Below are 13,761 nucleotides of genomic sequence, written 5' to 3'. Positions count from 1 at the left end.
TAAATTTAGGTGCATTATGAACCACTTATGAAGGTCCACCTCATAATTCATATATATATATATTTATATATATATATTATTAGTATTAATAATGATAATTCATGACGATTTAAATTTTTTTGTAAACTCAATTAAAAAAATAACATAACGAATATCTAATTAAAAAATTCTCAAATAATTAAAGAAGTGTAAGGAGAAAGAAATGAGGTAAAAAGAAAGGGACACGGTGCAAACAGCCGAAACCAATGGGCTACCCCTGGCCCAGCCCAAAATTGATATCTTTGCTTCCCGAACCTCATCAAGGCAGCAACCTGCAACGCTCGTTGTTTTTTTTCTCTGCCATTTCTTTCGCAGTCTCGCTTTCCTCACGTCATCGCTTGCTTCAACTCCAATGCCGCTACCACCATAGCAACAGATTTTACAAATGGCGTGCTGCTATAAGTACCACTATTTATTCCTCCACTCTCACTCCATGTGGAGGAAGCTTCCACTCCCGCGCCATGGCTTACGCAGAACCGTCACCACCAGGACTTTTTATCACTCTCGCAATCTCCAAACCCCGACGCTGCTTCATTCATCGCGCGCGCTAGTCAAAAAGGTACCGCACTCACAATCTCGTATTATTACACGCTGTGCTGCGTTGTGCTCTTCTCGCTCTTGAAATTTCTCTCTCTTTTTTCGCGTTTCCTCGTTAGGGCTATTGCAGTGCTACTTCGGATTCGCCACGGGTTACCGCGACGTTGGTTCCCGACGCTGGATTTGGAACCGTTCAATCTCTGCAGCAGCTTGATTCTGCCGCCAATGCGGAACGTGCCGCGAACGCCGATCCTTTGAATGGCAGAGTTATGATCGTTGACGGTACTTCGATTATTCACCGGGCATACTACAAGCTTTTAGGCACGTTTCGTTATCTTTGCTTGTTTTGGTTTGTTCGGAGTTGTGTTGTTCACTCTTCTAGGGTGTGGTGAATGTTATTCTATGCACCACCAGCTACTTTGTTATCTCGAGCCTCTTTGGATAAGTTTCTAAGTACTTTGAGTAGAGAAATTAAGGTGAAAAATTAAAATAAGTTTTTCTTTTAAGCTAAAACTGGTTTTTATAGATAGTTTATTTCATTTTTACTTCCTATTTTTCTCTCTTCTGAGATAAGTTTACCTACATATGCTTCTTATCTGATGAGTTTCTAAACTTACTGACTTCGTTTCCTCTGATTTTTTTTTCCTTCCTGCTTGGAGATGTGTATTTGTGGTAATGCTATAGGTTTCGAACAAGAGGATTTTAGATTTGTCGCGTGTTGGATAAAACTTGTGTGTTTTTGGTTATGTTTTGCTGTTGATAAAAAAGCGGTTTTGGCTTCCTATTATTCGCTCTGCGTTTCGTTTTTTAATTTTTAGTTTGGGGTTTTGTTTGAGGATTGCGGGTGTAATTGATTGTTGTTAATTTTTTTGGTGGTATGATAGCAAAGTTGCACCATGGTCATCTAACACATGCTGATGGAAATGGAGATTGGGTTTTAACGATATTTACAGCACTATCACTTGTAAGTTATCTGTGTATCTCTGTGTGTGTTTATATATATAAATATAGATATAGATATAGATATAGATATAGATATAGAATTCATAAACTTTGTATGCGCCTTGCCTCATTTTTTTTCTCCATCTTGTTGCTGTGTTTCTTTTATGTTGCTTTATTGGTTTCTGAATAAAGCTACAGATGAAGTGCATTTTGCGTCTCATCATTCAAATTGAGCCAGAAATTGAGCTATAGATTTCTTGGAAATCATTCAAATTGAGCCACAAAATTGTTTTTCAGTTTTAATTGACAGTGCAGCATGTATATAATTATTTTAACTGAGGTTGAATACAAAAATAAGTTTCATTTTGTTTAATTGGCATGTGTTGTTTTTGTCTTATAGTTATTCTTGGTAATCTTTCTTGCAGATAATTGATGTTCTGGAATTTATCCCTTCCCATGTGGTGGTAAGTTTTGTCCATCATGTATTTATGTATGTGAAAAAACATGTTTTTCCATAATTTTTTTTCATTGTCACTATTTGTTTCTATTATTTCAATCTTATTATTTTTCTCATGTTTACAATCAGTTAATCTTACTGATACAGTTTTGATTTCTTTTGCATGCAGGTGGTGTTTGACCATGATGGTGAGTTATAAAATTCTGCCTCTATATTTGCCACTGTGTTTTCCTCTTATACCCTTCATTCTAATAGAATATTAGTTTTTTATTTTATTTTTAAAATCATTGTTGTACTTCTTTTCTGTACTGTTTTATTTTTTTGGAGTGTACGCATGCATTAATGATAAATTATGAATTATAGTTTCCATGTAGCATGTGCTGTGCTCCTTATGTTTTGATTGGGATAGTGTTGGTTTCCTTGACTGAATTTGAATTGCTCTATTTACAAAATAATATAAAAAGATATTTTATTGACTCCAATGACAATAAAGATGCTCGGAGGCAAAACATGGAATATAAGAATGGAGACCCACATGGTTCTGGTACAGTTTGTGTGGTCTTGACTTTTCCAGAGATCTGTTCAATTAGGTCTGCGTTTTCAACTGATTCCTCCATAAAAGAAATTGAATTCAAACAACTCCAACATCATATGAAGTCAATGAACAGTTTAAAAGAAGAGAGAGAATGTGTTGAACTGGTTATACAAATAAAATAATTTCACATGGTTAAGTTTGATTAAACATGGGCATATCTTTTCAATCTGAATTCCATTTTAGCCTTAAAAGATTCATTTTGTAATAATATTCAGCCTTAAAACATCCTCTGTTAGTAATATTGGTCTAATATAAACTTTCCTTTTATATGAAGATATAGAATTTCCTGTTGAGCGTAAGGCTACAAGATCCTTGTGCTACAAGCCTTGGTAAAACTTGGAGTGTAGATTTATGCCATTGCTCTATTTCTGCTGGACTATGTTTGCAGTTCCTTCCGAAGTATTAGGCATTTGTTTTAAATGACAATAGGAAATATGTAGTGAAAAATTATTGGAGTTAAATGTTTTTATATGCTATTCTTGCAATCATTTTGGGTTCTTTCTGTTTTGGCATCTCATCTTGTACTAAAGAATTCATATCAGGCTTACCTTAATCACAAATAAAAGACAAATACAACAGGAAATAAAAGTAATTTGATGTCTAATCCTTAGCATTTTAGGAGATTGCATCCTTTAGTTTGGTTAGAAATTGAAGAGAAAGGAAGCTTTTTGCACCTGGAAATTATAAATAGATAAATTACAATAAAGAACTATTCTCTGCATGATTTCCCACCAAATTCTTGCGCTGATAATCTAGGATGTTCATGTTGTATTTACTATTCAGACGGAACTTATTATGATCTGTGAAGACAGTAGCATAGGAGGAATATTATGTTTAGTCAAGTGTAAATTGCTTCTAGAAGCTGTTGATCTACTAGTGGTATTTGGGCATATTAAGGATTTGAAACACATCATTTTGCATCTCTTTCTTCCTAGCAGCTAACTTGTATTTCTCAGGTTCTTTGGCTTGTACAGCCACTCTCAAGTCTCAAATACAATTTTAATAGAGAAAACCCTTCTTATTTCAGGATTTCCTTTTGGTCATACTTATAATTCCTCAAAAGAAAGTTTTACTGCAAAAGGTATGTTTGTTTCTGAGTTTCAGTATTTGCATAATGAAATTGGATTATGAGAATAATATCAGAATTTGAACCTTATATATGGGCAAGAGTGGAGTGCATTTTTTTTAAAAATCTTTCTATGCCTTTTTCTTAAATTATTTTTGTGTCCTCAAATAAGGTGTTCTTTTACATTTCCCACCCACCCCAAGTAAAACTCTTCCAGTTCCTAAACTCTATATATAGAGATACTATTTGATATTCATATGTCTGGGTTTCATTTAGATAATGTACTTTGGTCATCATAAGGTTCGAAGTAATCCAGATAATGATCTCAACTGTTTTGAGGAATTGTAAAGAAAGTTAGGTTATAGATTTTGGAGAATACAATGCTTTTTAAATACTCCTAAGCCAAATTACAAAAACAACCTAGTTTTTTCCCTCTAGGTTGGGTTGGTTAAATGGATCAAATGACACCATAGTGTTCTTTTGTGAATCATGTCCATAGACAAACTATTGAGTACATTCTTTTGTTGGCCTTTTACTGTTCAGCAGTTAGTTCTATATAACACTGCAGGTCTTATAGATGTGGTAAAAAAATATCTTTAGCCTGCTTGAGTAGTACATACCTTTTTGTTTCAAATACTATAACAATCAAGGCACTCCTCTGTTCATTCGCCCTGCTTGAATCCTATGGTTTACATTTCCCTCTATTTTCTCTATCTTTTATTTAATGGATTCAGGATACTTAAACCATGAGACTTATGGTGAGATATGTGGTATATCTAATTTTTATCTCAAACCCAGGTTTGATGTGCCTTTGCTAAATTTACATTACATGTACTCTATGTTGCTTCTACTTAAACAAGAGCCTTGTGCATCCAGAACCTAGTTCCACACCATGAACTTCCCATTTATCTCCTCTCTCATCTCTCCAACTAGGACTATATCATTGGCTGAAAGGAATGCATCAAGGCACTGCTCTTGAATATGCTCTGTACAAAGATAGGGACTCAAAGTTGATCCTTGATGCAGTCCTATAGTTATTGGAAAATCGTTACATGTGATTGAACATTATATACTGATGCTAGTTGTGATCCCCTCATACATATCCTTGATTGCTTGAATTAGGCAATATGAAGTCCTTTTTTCTCTAGGGCCCTCAACATTACATCTCTTGGCACCCTCTCATATACACCTTTACCATATCAATGAAGATCATGTGTAAGTCTTCATGGGCTGTTGTAAGCCAAATTAAATATAAATACATGCTTCTACTTCCTAGACTGTTCTGTCACATCTTTATATTCCTTTCTCAAGCTTCATTTGAGGACCACAATATCTATCTGCTTTTAATTGTAGGCTGTAATAATGTGGTTTTGCATGGCCTTGATCTTTTACGCTGTTCATAATTTCATATTTGTCTCACTTTGATTTTGATGGAGCTTCAATTCAGATTTGGCCAAGGTAGTCAATATTATGTCTTGGTTTGTTTTTGGAATGATTTATTGTTTAATCTACCTTTTCAATTTAGCTCTACCATTATTCTTTGACCATGTCTGCTACATTTTGTTTTAAAGTTTCATAATGTTATATATCTTAATCTTCTGTGCACTTTGTTTGAAGGCCAGAATTTTCGGCACAATCTATACCCTGCGTACAAGAGCAACCGTCCTCCAACTCCTGATACCATCGTTCAGGGACTTCAATACTTCAAAGCATCCATCAAGGCTATGTCCATAAAAGTCATTGAGGCAAGTATAGGTTGTTGGATTAAATTGCTTATAGATTATAAGGGTGTATCATCGATAATAGAAATTCATTCAATGATAGGTTCCAGGTGTAGAGGCAGATGATGTGATCGGAACATTAGCCTTGAGGAGTGTGGATGCTGGGTACAAGGTGATCTCCTTAATGATTTTTAACTCTTACTCTGATGTAACTTTTCAAATTTTGTGAGAAAATACTGTTCTCTTGACCAAATAAAAGTGTACAATTTTAGTTTTAAGTGTGCATTCATATTCTCGTAAAAACAAATTTGTGGATTCATATTAACAAATAAGACCAATCCTTAAGATACATAACTACCTGTTATTATGAGTATTAAATTATTTAGTACTGGCACAGACGAAAAACTAAAGCTGCACACATTGTAAAATGCTAAAACGGGTGCTATTCCTAATCAGAAATAGATAATAATAATAATAATAATAATAATAACAACAAGAATGATAATAATAATAGTCATAATAATAATTAAGCTTAAATATGTTATTAATCCTTCAAAAATGAGTTTTGTTTTTTCTTCCTATAAAAATATTTATTTGTTTTTCATCTCTCTGAAATTAAAAATCATTGTTTTTGGTCCTTTCTATTATATGTCACTCGTTAATTGCTTATATGTTGAATGGTAGGGCGAGTGATCAATATTTGCTTATATGTTGAATGGTAGGGCGAGTGATCAATATTGGCGACACTCACTAATGTCTTTGGTAATATATCAACATGTGACACCTTTTATTTTTTTTTCAATATGCCTAAAATAAATATCATTTATCCATCTTAAAATAAACATTTTGAACAAGAATTAGTGATTTTCAGATTTTGTAGGGATGAAAATCAAAGAAAAATATTTTACAAGGACCAAAATCAAAATTTTTTTATTTTACAAAGGCTAAAAACAATGGTTTCAAATTTTAGATGGATGAAAAATAAAGAAAAAAAGTTATAAGGACCAAAATCAAAACTCACTTACTTTATGGAGACTTAAAACATATTTAAGCCTAATAATAATAAAATATTTTCTTAATTTATAATTTTATATTTAATTCTTTTATTTCTCATGATATATTTGAATTTCATTAGGAAAGTTCTACATGCAAAACCTCTTTCTGTTCTGTAAGAATTTTTATTTAGGTAATTGTCAATGTTGTGTTAATCAGTTTAATAACGGTGCTTTTGTTGAGATATTGCATCAGCTAGGTATATGGTCAAAATATTCCTTATAATGGACTTAAGAAATCCTCATCCCTTAAGCTAGCTTTTTGGGTTGAGTTAAAGCCCAATCCATTATGAATTCTAACATGGTATCATTGCCTCATGTACAAACTTGCAAACTTCACACACTAGATATCTTGTCCGATGTGCTAGTTATATGGCAATAAAGACATAATTGCTTAGCCAATTCTCCCCCCATAAGCTAACTTTTAATATTTAGTATTAGTTACGCACAATCTGTTCTTAATTATAATAATTTTGTAAATGTTTTTTTGTGGCATGTTTTATGTTTATTAATTAGTTGAATTTGGAAATGTTAAATTGTGTTTTAAACAAGATTATTGCATTATTCATAAGTATTAATTTCATTTCTGTTAAATTGAATGGGTGTAGAAAGAAAAAGCAGTGATATGCTAGCTTTGATGAGGAAAATTAAATTTTGCATAGCTGTATAATAAAATTACTTTGGGTTACCTTCCTGTGTTTTGACATTTGAAGATTTTCCTTGTCATATGTTGTCAATTGCCTCTCCTTGGTAGTAATTATCATTTAGTATTGATGGAAATACCATTGGTTCCTGCTTTGTTTGATATGTATATTTAGTTTTTAATATCATTTAGTGTTGTTTGATATTTAATGTTTGCTTTGGAGGAAGTCCTCAAGGGAGATTGCGTGATAAATAATAGGCTTAAATAACCTTTTCTTGTAAAATAAATTCGGGGGGGGGGGGGGGGTTGCTTTTAGTCCTTTAATTTTTTTTTTTTGTTCCTATAAATTTTTTTGTTTCATTTTCGTCCTTTCTGTCAAATTGACAGTTAAATCTAATGGAGAAAAGCTAGAAAATTATAGGGACCAAAATTTGAGAGAACCAAAATGAAAACAACTAAAATTTGAGAGGAACAAAATGAAAAAAAAACTAAAATTAAGAGAATTAAATTGAAAACAACCTTATTTTGTAGGGCCAAACATCTATTTGAGCCAAATTTATATCTGTCTTATTTTATATATTGTTTTTTCTGCTTCTCATTTGTTATGTTTCCTTCATAACAAGAAGGTTTTTGCATCATTACACGGCTTTTATGAAGTTCTATGTTTGAGGTTTAAATTTAATTTTAAATTGGTCACTAAAAATTAAGGATTTACACTATTAATATAAATTAAGGTTTAAGTTAGTTGTTTTTGTTTTAGTCCTCCCAACTTTTAATTGTTTTCGTTTTGATCCACCCAGATTCTAGTTGTTTGCATTTTGGTCCTCTCAAATTTTTGTCCCAATAATTTTTTTTTTCCATTAGATTTAACGGTCAACTGGTCAATTTGATGACAATGAGACAGAATTATTTTACATGGTGACATTCAGTTTTGTATAAAAGGACTAAAAGTTTAAAAGCAAAAACCTTCTAATTTACGGGGACGAAAAAATGATTTAAATAATATTTCTGAAGCTTTGGTTTTTAATCAAGTTGAATGGTGTTGTGTGATCCATCATCCATGTAGCCGTATTCACCAAGTTGGATAAAACTTTGTTGTTATATTTTGGTGTTATATGCTGATTACTAGTATGATTTGTGAGACTAGATGGAATTTTTGTTTTCTACTATTATTGGATGGGTAATAGCATTTTGATCTTTATTTTTAGAGTAAAGACAAGGGGAAACGGGAAATTTACAAGGGGACTATTCTGTTTGAATAAAATAGATTAATATTTATGCTTTTGTTATGGAAATGCCCTCAATGACATTGCTAAGTCACCACCACTAATGATTATCTTATCTTGATGATAGGTACGAGTTGTCTCCCCTGACAAAGACTTTTTTCAGATTTTATCTCCTTCATTACGTCTCCTTCGAATAGCTCCACGTGGTGATCAGTTAGTATCAGACATAGTTTTTGCTTATCCGTTTTGTGCTGGCCGATGATTTAGTGCAATAATTGATAGCATTTCATATTTGATTTTAATATAACGAGAAATCATATAATAAAGAGTTTATTTTTATCTCCCACATACCCTTTTACACATAAATCACATTACCATAGGAAAACAATTTAAAAGGAAAGGGACCCATTTTACATTTAATCTCCATAGCTGTGCTCTTTAACAGAGTGTGGACAATTATACATAATTGACAATGTAAATATTATGCTATACAAACATTGCTGTCTCTTACTGTTCCTCATTGAGTGCTGCATGAACTTTCTTCTTAAAGTAATAATGAAAAACCTGTATAACATTGAAAAATACAAGTGCTGCATGCTTGATAACAATTCAATAATCTGATTCCTCATAAATCAAATTAAAACAAATTGCAACAAGGCTACCACAGAAAGGTTTTCAAAATTTAATAGCCTTACCATTTCTACAATTTTTATTTTCAGTTGCAATTTAGAAAGCAGTTTACTCATGTTTTTGGTCTGCTTCTATTTTTTTCTACAGGATGGTTTCGTTTGGAGTTGAGGATTTTGCAAATCGATACGGGGGTCTGAAACCATCCCAATTTGTGGATATGATCGCTCTTTCTGGTGATAGATCTGATAATATTCCAGGTTATTTGTGCTTCTCTATTTCAAACATCATTTGCTGAAACATGAGAAACAAAATAGGGGTTACTGAGAGTCTCAGAAGCTTTTCAAATTTGAGTATATGCATAATTTCTTGTTAGGCACCTTTGAAAGCAATGGGTATTAAGACCTGTTAGGATTAGGATTACCATTTTAGCATTATTATTGTTCTTATGTCAGTAGTGTTAGTACATGTGTTGATCTATATTATTGGTATAAATAATTATATCAGGTCAGCGATTTATTGCCTCATCGTCATAATATCACAATCCCATCAGTTAAATATGTCCTCCCTTTTATCTTTCCAATTTTCCCCCTTAATTTCAAGTTTTCAACAAGACCAATGTCTTATAACATTGTAGAAAAGGTAAAAGGGGGAAAATCACTTATTAAACATGAATATGTGATAGACTTGCAAGTATTGTGCAACTCTTTTATCAACATGAAATTTATTGTTTTTATCCTCATCGTTGACGTAATTTAATTCTTCTAAACTGAAATTGCATAAAAAATGTTAGAGGGTATTATTTCACTGTTCTCCTTCACCATGTCTTGGGCATCTTTGAAGTATATCTTACTCAGACGTTTCTCACTATTTTTGCTGTGTATCTTATAAAAAATATCGGATGTTACTCTCCCATATTGAGCGGATCATCTCTCAATATACTCCTTTAACATCTTATCTCTCAATATCGTTCAAAAAGTGATTATTTAAAATAAAAATTGATTAACAATTGTATATCATTCATAAAGTGATTATTTAAAATAAGTATTGATTGCTCCTAGCATGACTTACAAATGGACATGATATGGTTAAAATAGAATATATAAATCACAATGACGTTATTTAAATTATATACATCTTGAATCTTGAATTATAATAAAGACATTAATATTTATAAATTAATTTTAATCATTATAAGCATTAAAAGTATATGTCCGTGTCATTTACCAATATGACATACAATTCTATGTTTATATGATGCATCTTTTCTCTTTCTAAACTTTTTTTAATGTTACGTTATTTAAAAAATCCATCTCTTGTAATATGTAATAAAGTTTTGACGTGAAATCAGTCATGTTTGACTACTGATTAATGTGCACAAGGAAGAAAAGAAAAGTAAAAAAGTACATGAATAACTGGTTAAAACTTGACGGAAGTTAAAGAGGTGCACTGAACTGGTTTTAAATGCCTTTATAAATGCAGGAGTAAATGGGATTGGAGACGTTCATGCTGTGCAATTAATCAGTAAATTCGGTGAGGTTTTATTACTTTATCTTTCTTTTCCAAAAGGTTACATTGTGTTGAGTTTAGGATTCTCATCAGTGTTGGATTAATTGGTAAAGCATGTTTGTTCTGGCAATGGCATCATGGGAAGCCAGTGTTTACCCAGTACCATGGTCTGTGGTTTAATTTTTGCAAACTCAAATATTACACGCCTGTCTTCCTATCTAATAAAGCGAGCATTTTCACTTGCTTATGCCAGAAATTAGAATCTAAGGTGTCTTGGTAAGGGAAACAAAAATCAGTGAGTTAATAAATTTGTTTGGCACCCCCTATGCTGGACCATGGGAGGAAGGTGAGCAAGGGAAGATGGGGTTTTCAGTATGCTTATATTGTAAGCAGAGAAAGTAGACATGGAAACAGTGGGGTCTCTCTGAGGTAGATTAACAAGGAAAGTAAGGTGATGTTTGGGTTGGGGGTTGCTGCCAAGCCCTTCTAAGTGTTGCTCTGTCTGTATATTTTCTTTTCTTTTTCTGAGAGAGTCAGAGGTTCTGTGCTGTGTTTTCTGCATCTGTTGTTGAAATTACTTCTCCTTTCTGTAATCAAATACTTGGGTTCTTATCATAATTCATTTGCTGTATCCTTTTTGGAGTATTTGGTTCGGATGGAAAATTACAAATTAATGATACCTTTACTGCTGTCCAGAAAAAAACAATGTTAATTTATTAACTTGTATATAATTGTCTATTGTTGCTGCAGGTGTTACAGACTTACAGTGCCTTCTTCCGATTCTTTTTCCTTTTCAATTTGGTTCTAATTATTGAATGTTAAAAAACTATTTGAATTACCTTTGCTTTGCACGGATTAGTGAAAATAAAAATATAGAAAACAAAAAGGAGAGAGGATGTAGGTTATGTAATAAAATACTGACGCAAAAGTGTGTGAGCCTGAGCTGTAAAAATGCACTCAAATTCAACACGTGGATAGTGAATGGTGTCTGGACAGTTTTTGTGGTAATATTTGAATTACTTAGAATTTTATTGGTTGGGTTCTTGGTTGGCATTTGATAATTTAGTCATCCAAATAATTTAACTTTCTAGAACACTCATTAGTCATTTCTAAAAGATTTTTGTTTATGGTTACCTGGACTTGTACCTTGTATACTATATGGTTGTAAGCCATATCTCTTGTATGAACAGGCACATTGGAGACGTTGTTGAAATCTGTTGATCAAGTCAAAGAGGGTCGCATTAGAAAGGTATTCCTGATCAATATCATGCTTCTTTTGCACGTTTACTTGCGTGACAATTGAAATGTTCTCGTTGGAACTTTATGTCAGGTTCAACATGAGTAGTGAGGTTTGTTGTTGCATTTAGAATCTGAAAGTAATTGCTTCCCTTCTGTGAAACTATACCCTAAATGATTGTAGAAATTTCACCTTATAAAATGAATGTAGCTCACCTTCATATTCACCAAAACATTAATATTGTGCTGTCATTTGCCATTTTCCTTCTAGGCCTTGATTGAAAATGCTGAGCAGGCTCTCTTAAGCAAGGAACTGGCAAGCATCTCAATCTGATATTCTCTTTCTCTCTTGCACTTTTTTCTCAGCATCTTTTTGTCATGCTATCTACAATATTATCTTTATGTGTCAGTACTTTAAATTATGACAGGCATTGTTGCGTTCTGATCTTCCATCCTACATGGTACCGTTTTCTGTGAGGGATCTCTCATTTAATAAACCAGAGGTTTGTGGCATTGAAATCAGTTTAAATTTTCACCTTGTATTTTTTAGTTGGTTTTTGGCATGGCCTTTTAAGTCCAATTATCATTTTTTTTTCTGCCATCAGCTAATAAGCATAACTGATGTTACAGCTTATGTGGGTAAACTTCTCCAAAATCACTCAAAAAGAAAATATGAAGAAAAAATGAAATAAATTTATTCATAAGTTAAAAATAAATTATTAGAAAAACTAATAAGAGAAAACTTTTATAAATTAACTTTTGTATAAGTTAATTTTAGTACAAAAGTTAATTTTAGCTTATAGACAAACTGATTTCATTTTTCTTTCCTACAAGAATCATGGGAAAGTTTATTTAATCAAGTCCTTAGTCATAAACTGCTCGATCATTGTCATTAATACTGTAGTGGTTTTGAGATTAAGAATAGAAGCAGCAGCAAAAAAGTATGTGAACAATTATTTGATTTTTTTTTTTGGCGGGGAGGGGTGGGGGGGGGTCTAAAATCATCATTCCAATATTGTTATTAAATACAATAATGTAACAGTACTAAAAATATTTGGAGGTACCTATTATACTTGAAGTTGTACAATGTATGTATTTTCACATTGTAAAAGAAAATTGTTTACAGGACAATGGCAGCAGATTCAACAGCCTTTTAACAGCTATCAGTGCTTACGCAGAAGGGTTTTCCGCTGATCCTATCATTAGGAGAGCTGTTCATTTGTGGAGAAAGTTGGATTCAAGATGAAATTCATCGAATCATCGGGTTTTTTTTTTTTTTTTTTTTTTGTATAGAGGGGGGATTCTTTGAATAGAACATTTCAATTCTTGAACGACGGTACACAACATGAGGGAATTCAAGTGTATATAGTAAGCAGAGTGAGTTGTTCTTGTGCAGATATCTATGCATTCCACTGATGGCTCTGCGATCTTCATTGTCATTATTCGTAGTTTGACCCGATTGTACATTTTTGTTTAAGGTAAAAAAAAATACAGAGTAGGCCACAAGGCAGAACACAAAATAGTATGACTATGAGTAAATGAGTCGTAGTATTTGCTTAAATGGCTGTAGATTTTAGGAAACATGTTGCATAAGGTTTGAGGAGTCGAAGTCTAAAGCGCACCCGTACTAATGCGTCCCTTGGGTAAATATTAGGGATGACGATGAGGTTCCACGGGCGGGTAATAGTAAATCCGTTCCCGTCTCGCTAGATGAAAATTAGTTTCATACTCACTCCATATCCGCGCAGGTATTTATTAAGTGGGTATTCATGAATTTCTTGAATATTTATGGATATTTATGGGTATTCATAGATATTTATAAATTTTTTAAGAAATTAAAAAATTATATTACAAATAATTTTAAATTTATATTTAATGTCAATAAAATATTAAAAAAATTAAATATTAATTTTGAATTTGTATTTAACGTTAATTTTGTTAAGATAATAATAAAAATCAAGATAATTAATAACTTAAAATACATCAATCTCATGAGTAAGTAAAAGTCTCATGTTACATAGTTACAATTATTCAATCTCATAATTCCAAACGAAAGTAAACAACTAAAAATACATAAATCTTATTAGCTCAATCAAAGATAGAAAATTAAT

General features: G+C 32.3%; 1 protein-coding gene across 3 annotated transcripts; it reads left to right on the top strand.

The window, feature by feature from the left end:
- Positions 1 to 291: 291 nt before the first annotated feature.
- Positions 292 to 13,089, top strand: LOC109813070 (5'-3' exonuclease family protein). 3 transcript variants are annotated; one of them, XM_020377184.3, is made up of 15 exons: positions 295 to 598; positions 696 to 897; positions 1,461 to 1,540; positions 1,944 to 1,982; positions 2,145 to 2,163; positions 3,598 to 3,651; positions 5,254 to 5,381; positions 5,461 to 5,529; positions 8,406 to 8,491; positions 9,056 to 9,165; positions 10,388 to 10,438; positions 11,605 to 11,663; positions 11,922 to 11,966; positions 12,079 to 12,153; positions 12,777 to 13,089. In XM_020377184.3, the coding sequence occupies exons 1-15, from the start codon at positions 425 to 427 to the stop codon at positions 12,894 to 12,896; spliced, it is 1,311 nt and encodes a 436-aa protein (XP_020232773.1). In that variant the 5' UTR covers positions 295 to 424; the 3' UTR covers positions 12,897 to 13,089. The 3 variants fall into 3 exon arrangements, with proteins under 3 accessions (XP_082927268.1, XP_020232774.1, XP_020232773.1); XM_020377185.3 differs by lacking the exon at positions 3,598 to 3,651 and having other exon boundaries at positions 294 to 598; XM_083071142.1 differs by lacking the exons at positions 11,605 to 11,663; positions 11,922 to 11,966; positions 12,079 to 12,153; positions 12,777 to 13,089 and adding an exon at positions 11,165 to 11,586 and having other exon boundaries at positions 292 to 598.
- The last annotated feature ends 672 nt before the right edge of the window (positions 13,090 to 13,761 follow it).

Source organism: Cajanus cajan, chromosome 3 (assembly GCF_000230855.2).
Source record: "Cajanus cajan strain Asha chromosome 3, NIPB_CcT2T_4, whole genome shotgun sequence".
Taxonomy (NCBI): Eukaryota; Viridiplantae; Streptophyta; class Magnoliopsida; order Fabales; family Fabaceae; genus Cajanus; species Cajanus cajan.
The sequence above is the reverse complement of the archived record's forward strand: the minus strand, read 5'-3'. Positions and strand labels throughout refer to the sequence as shown.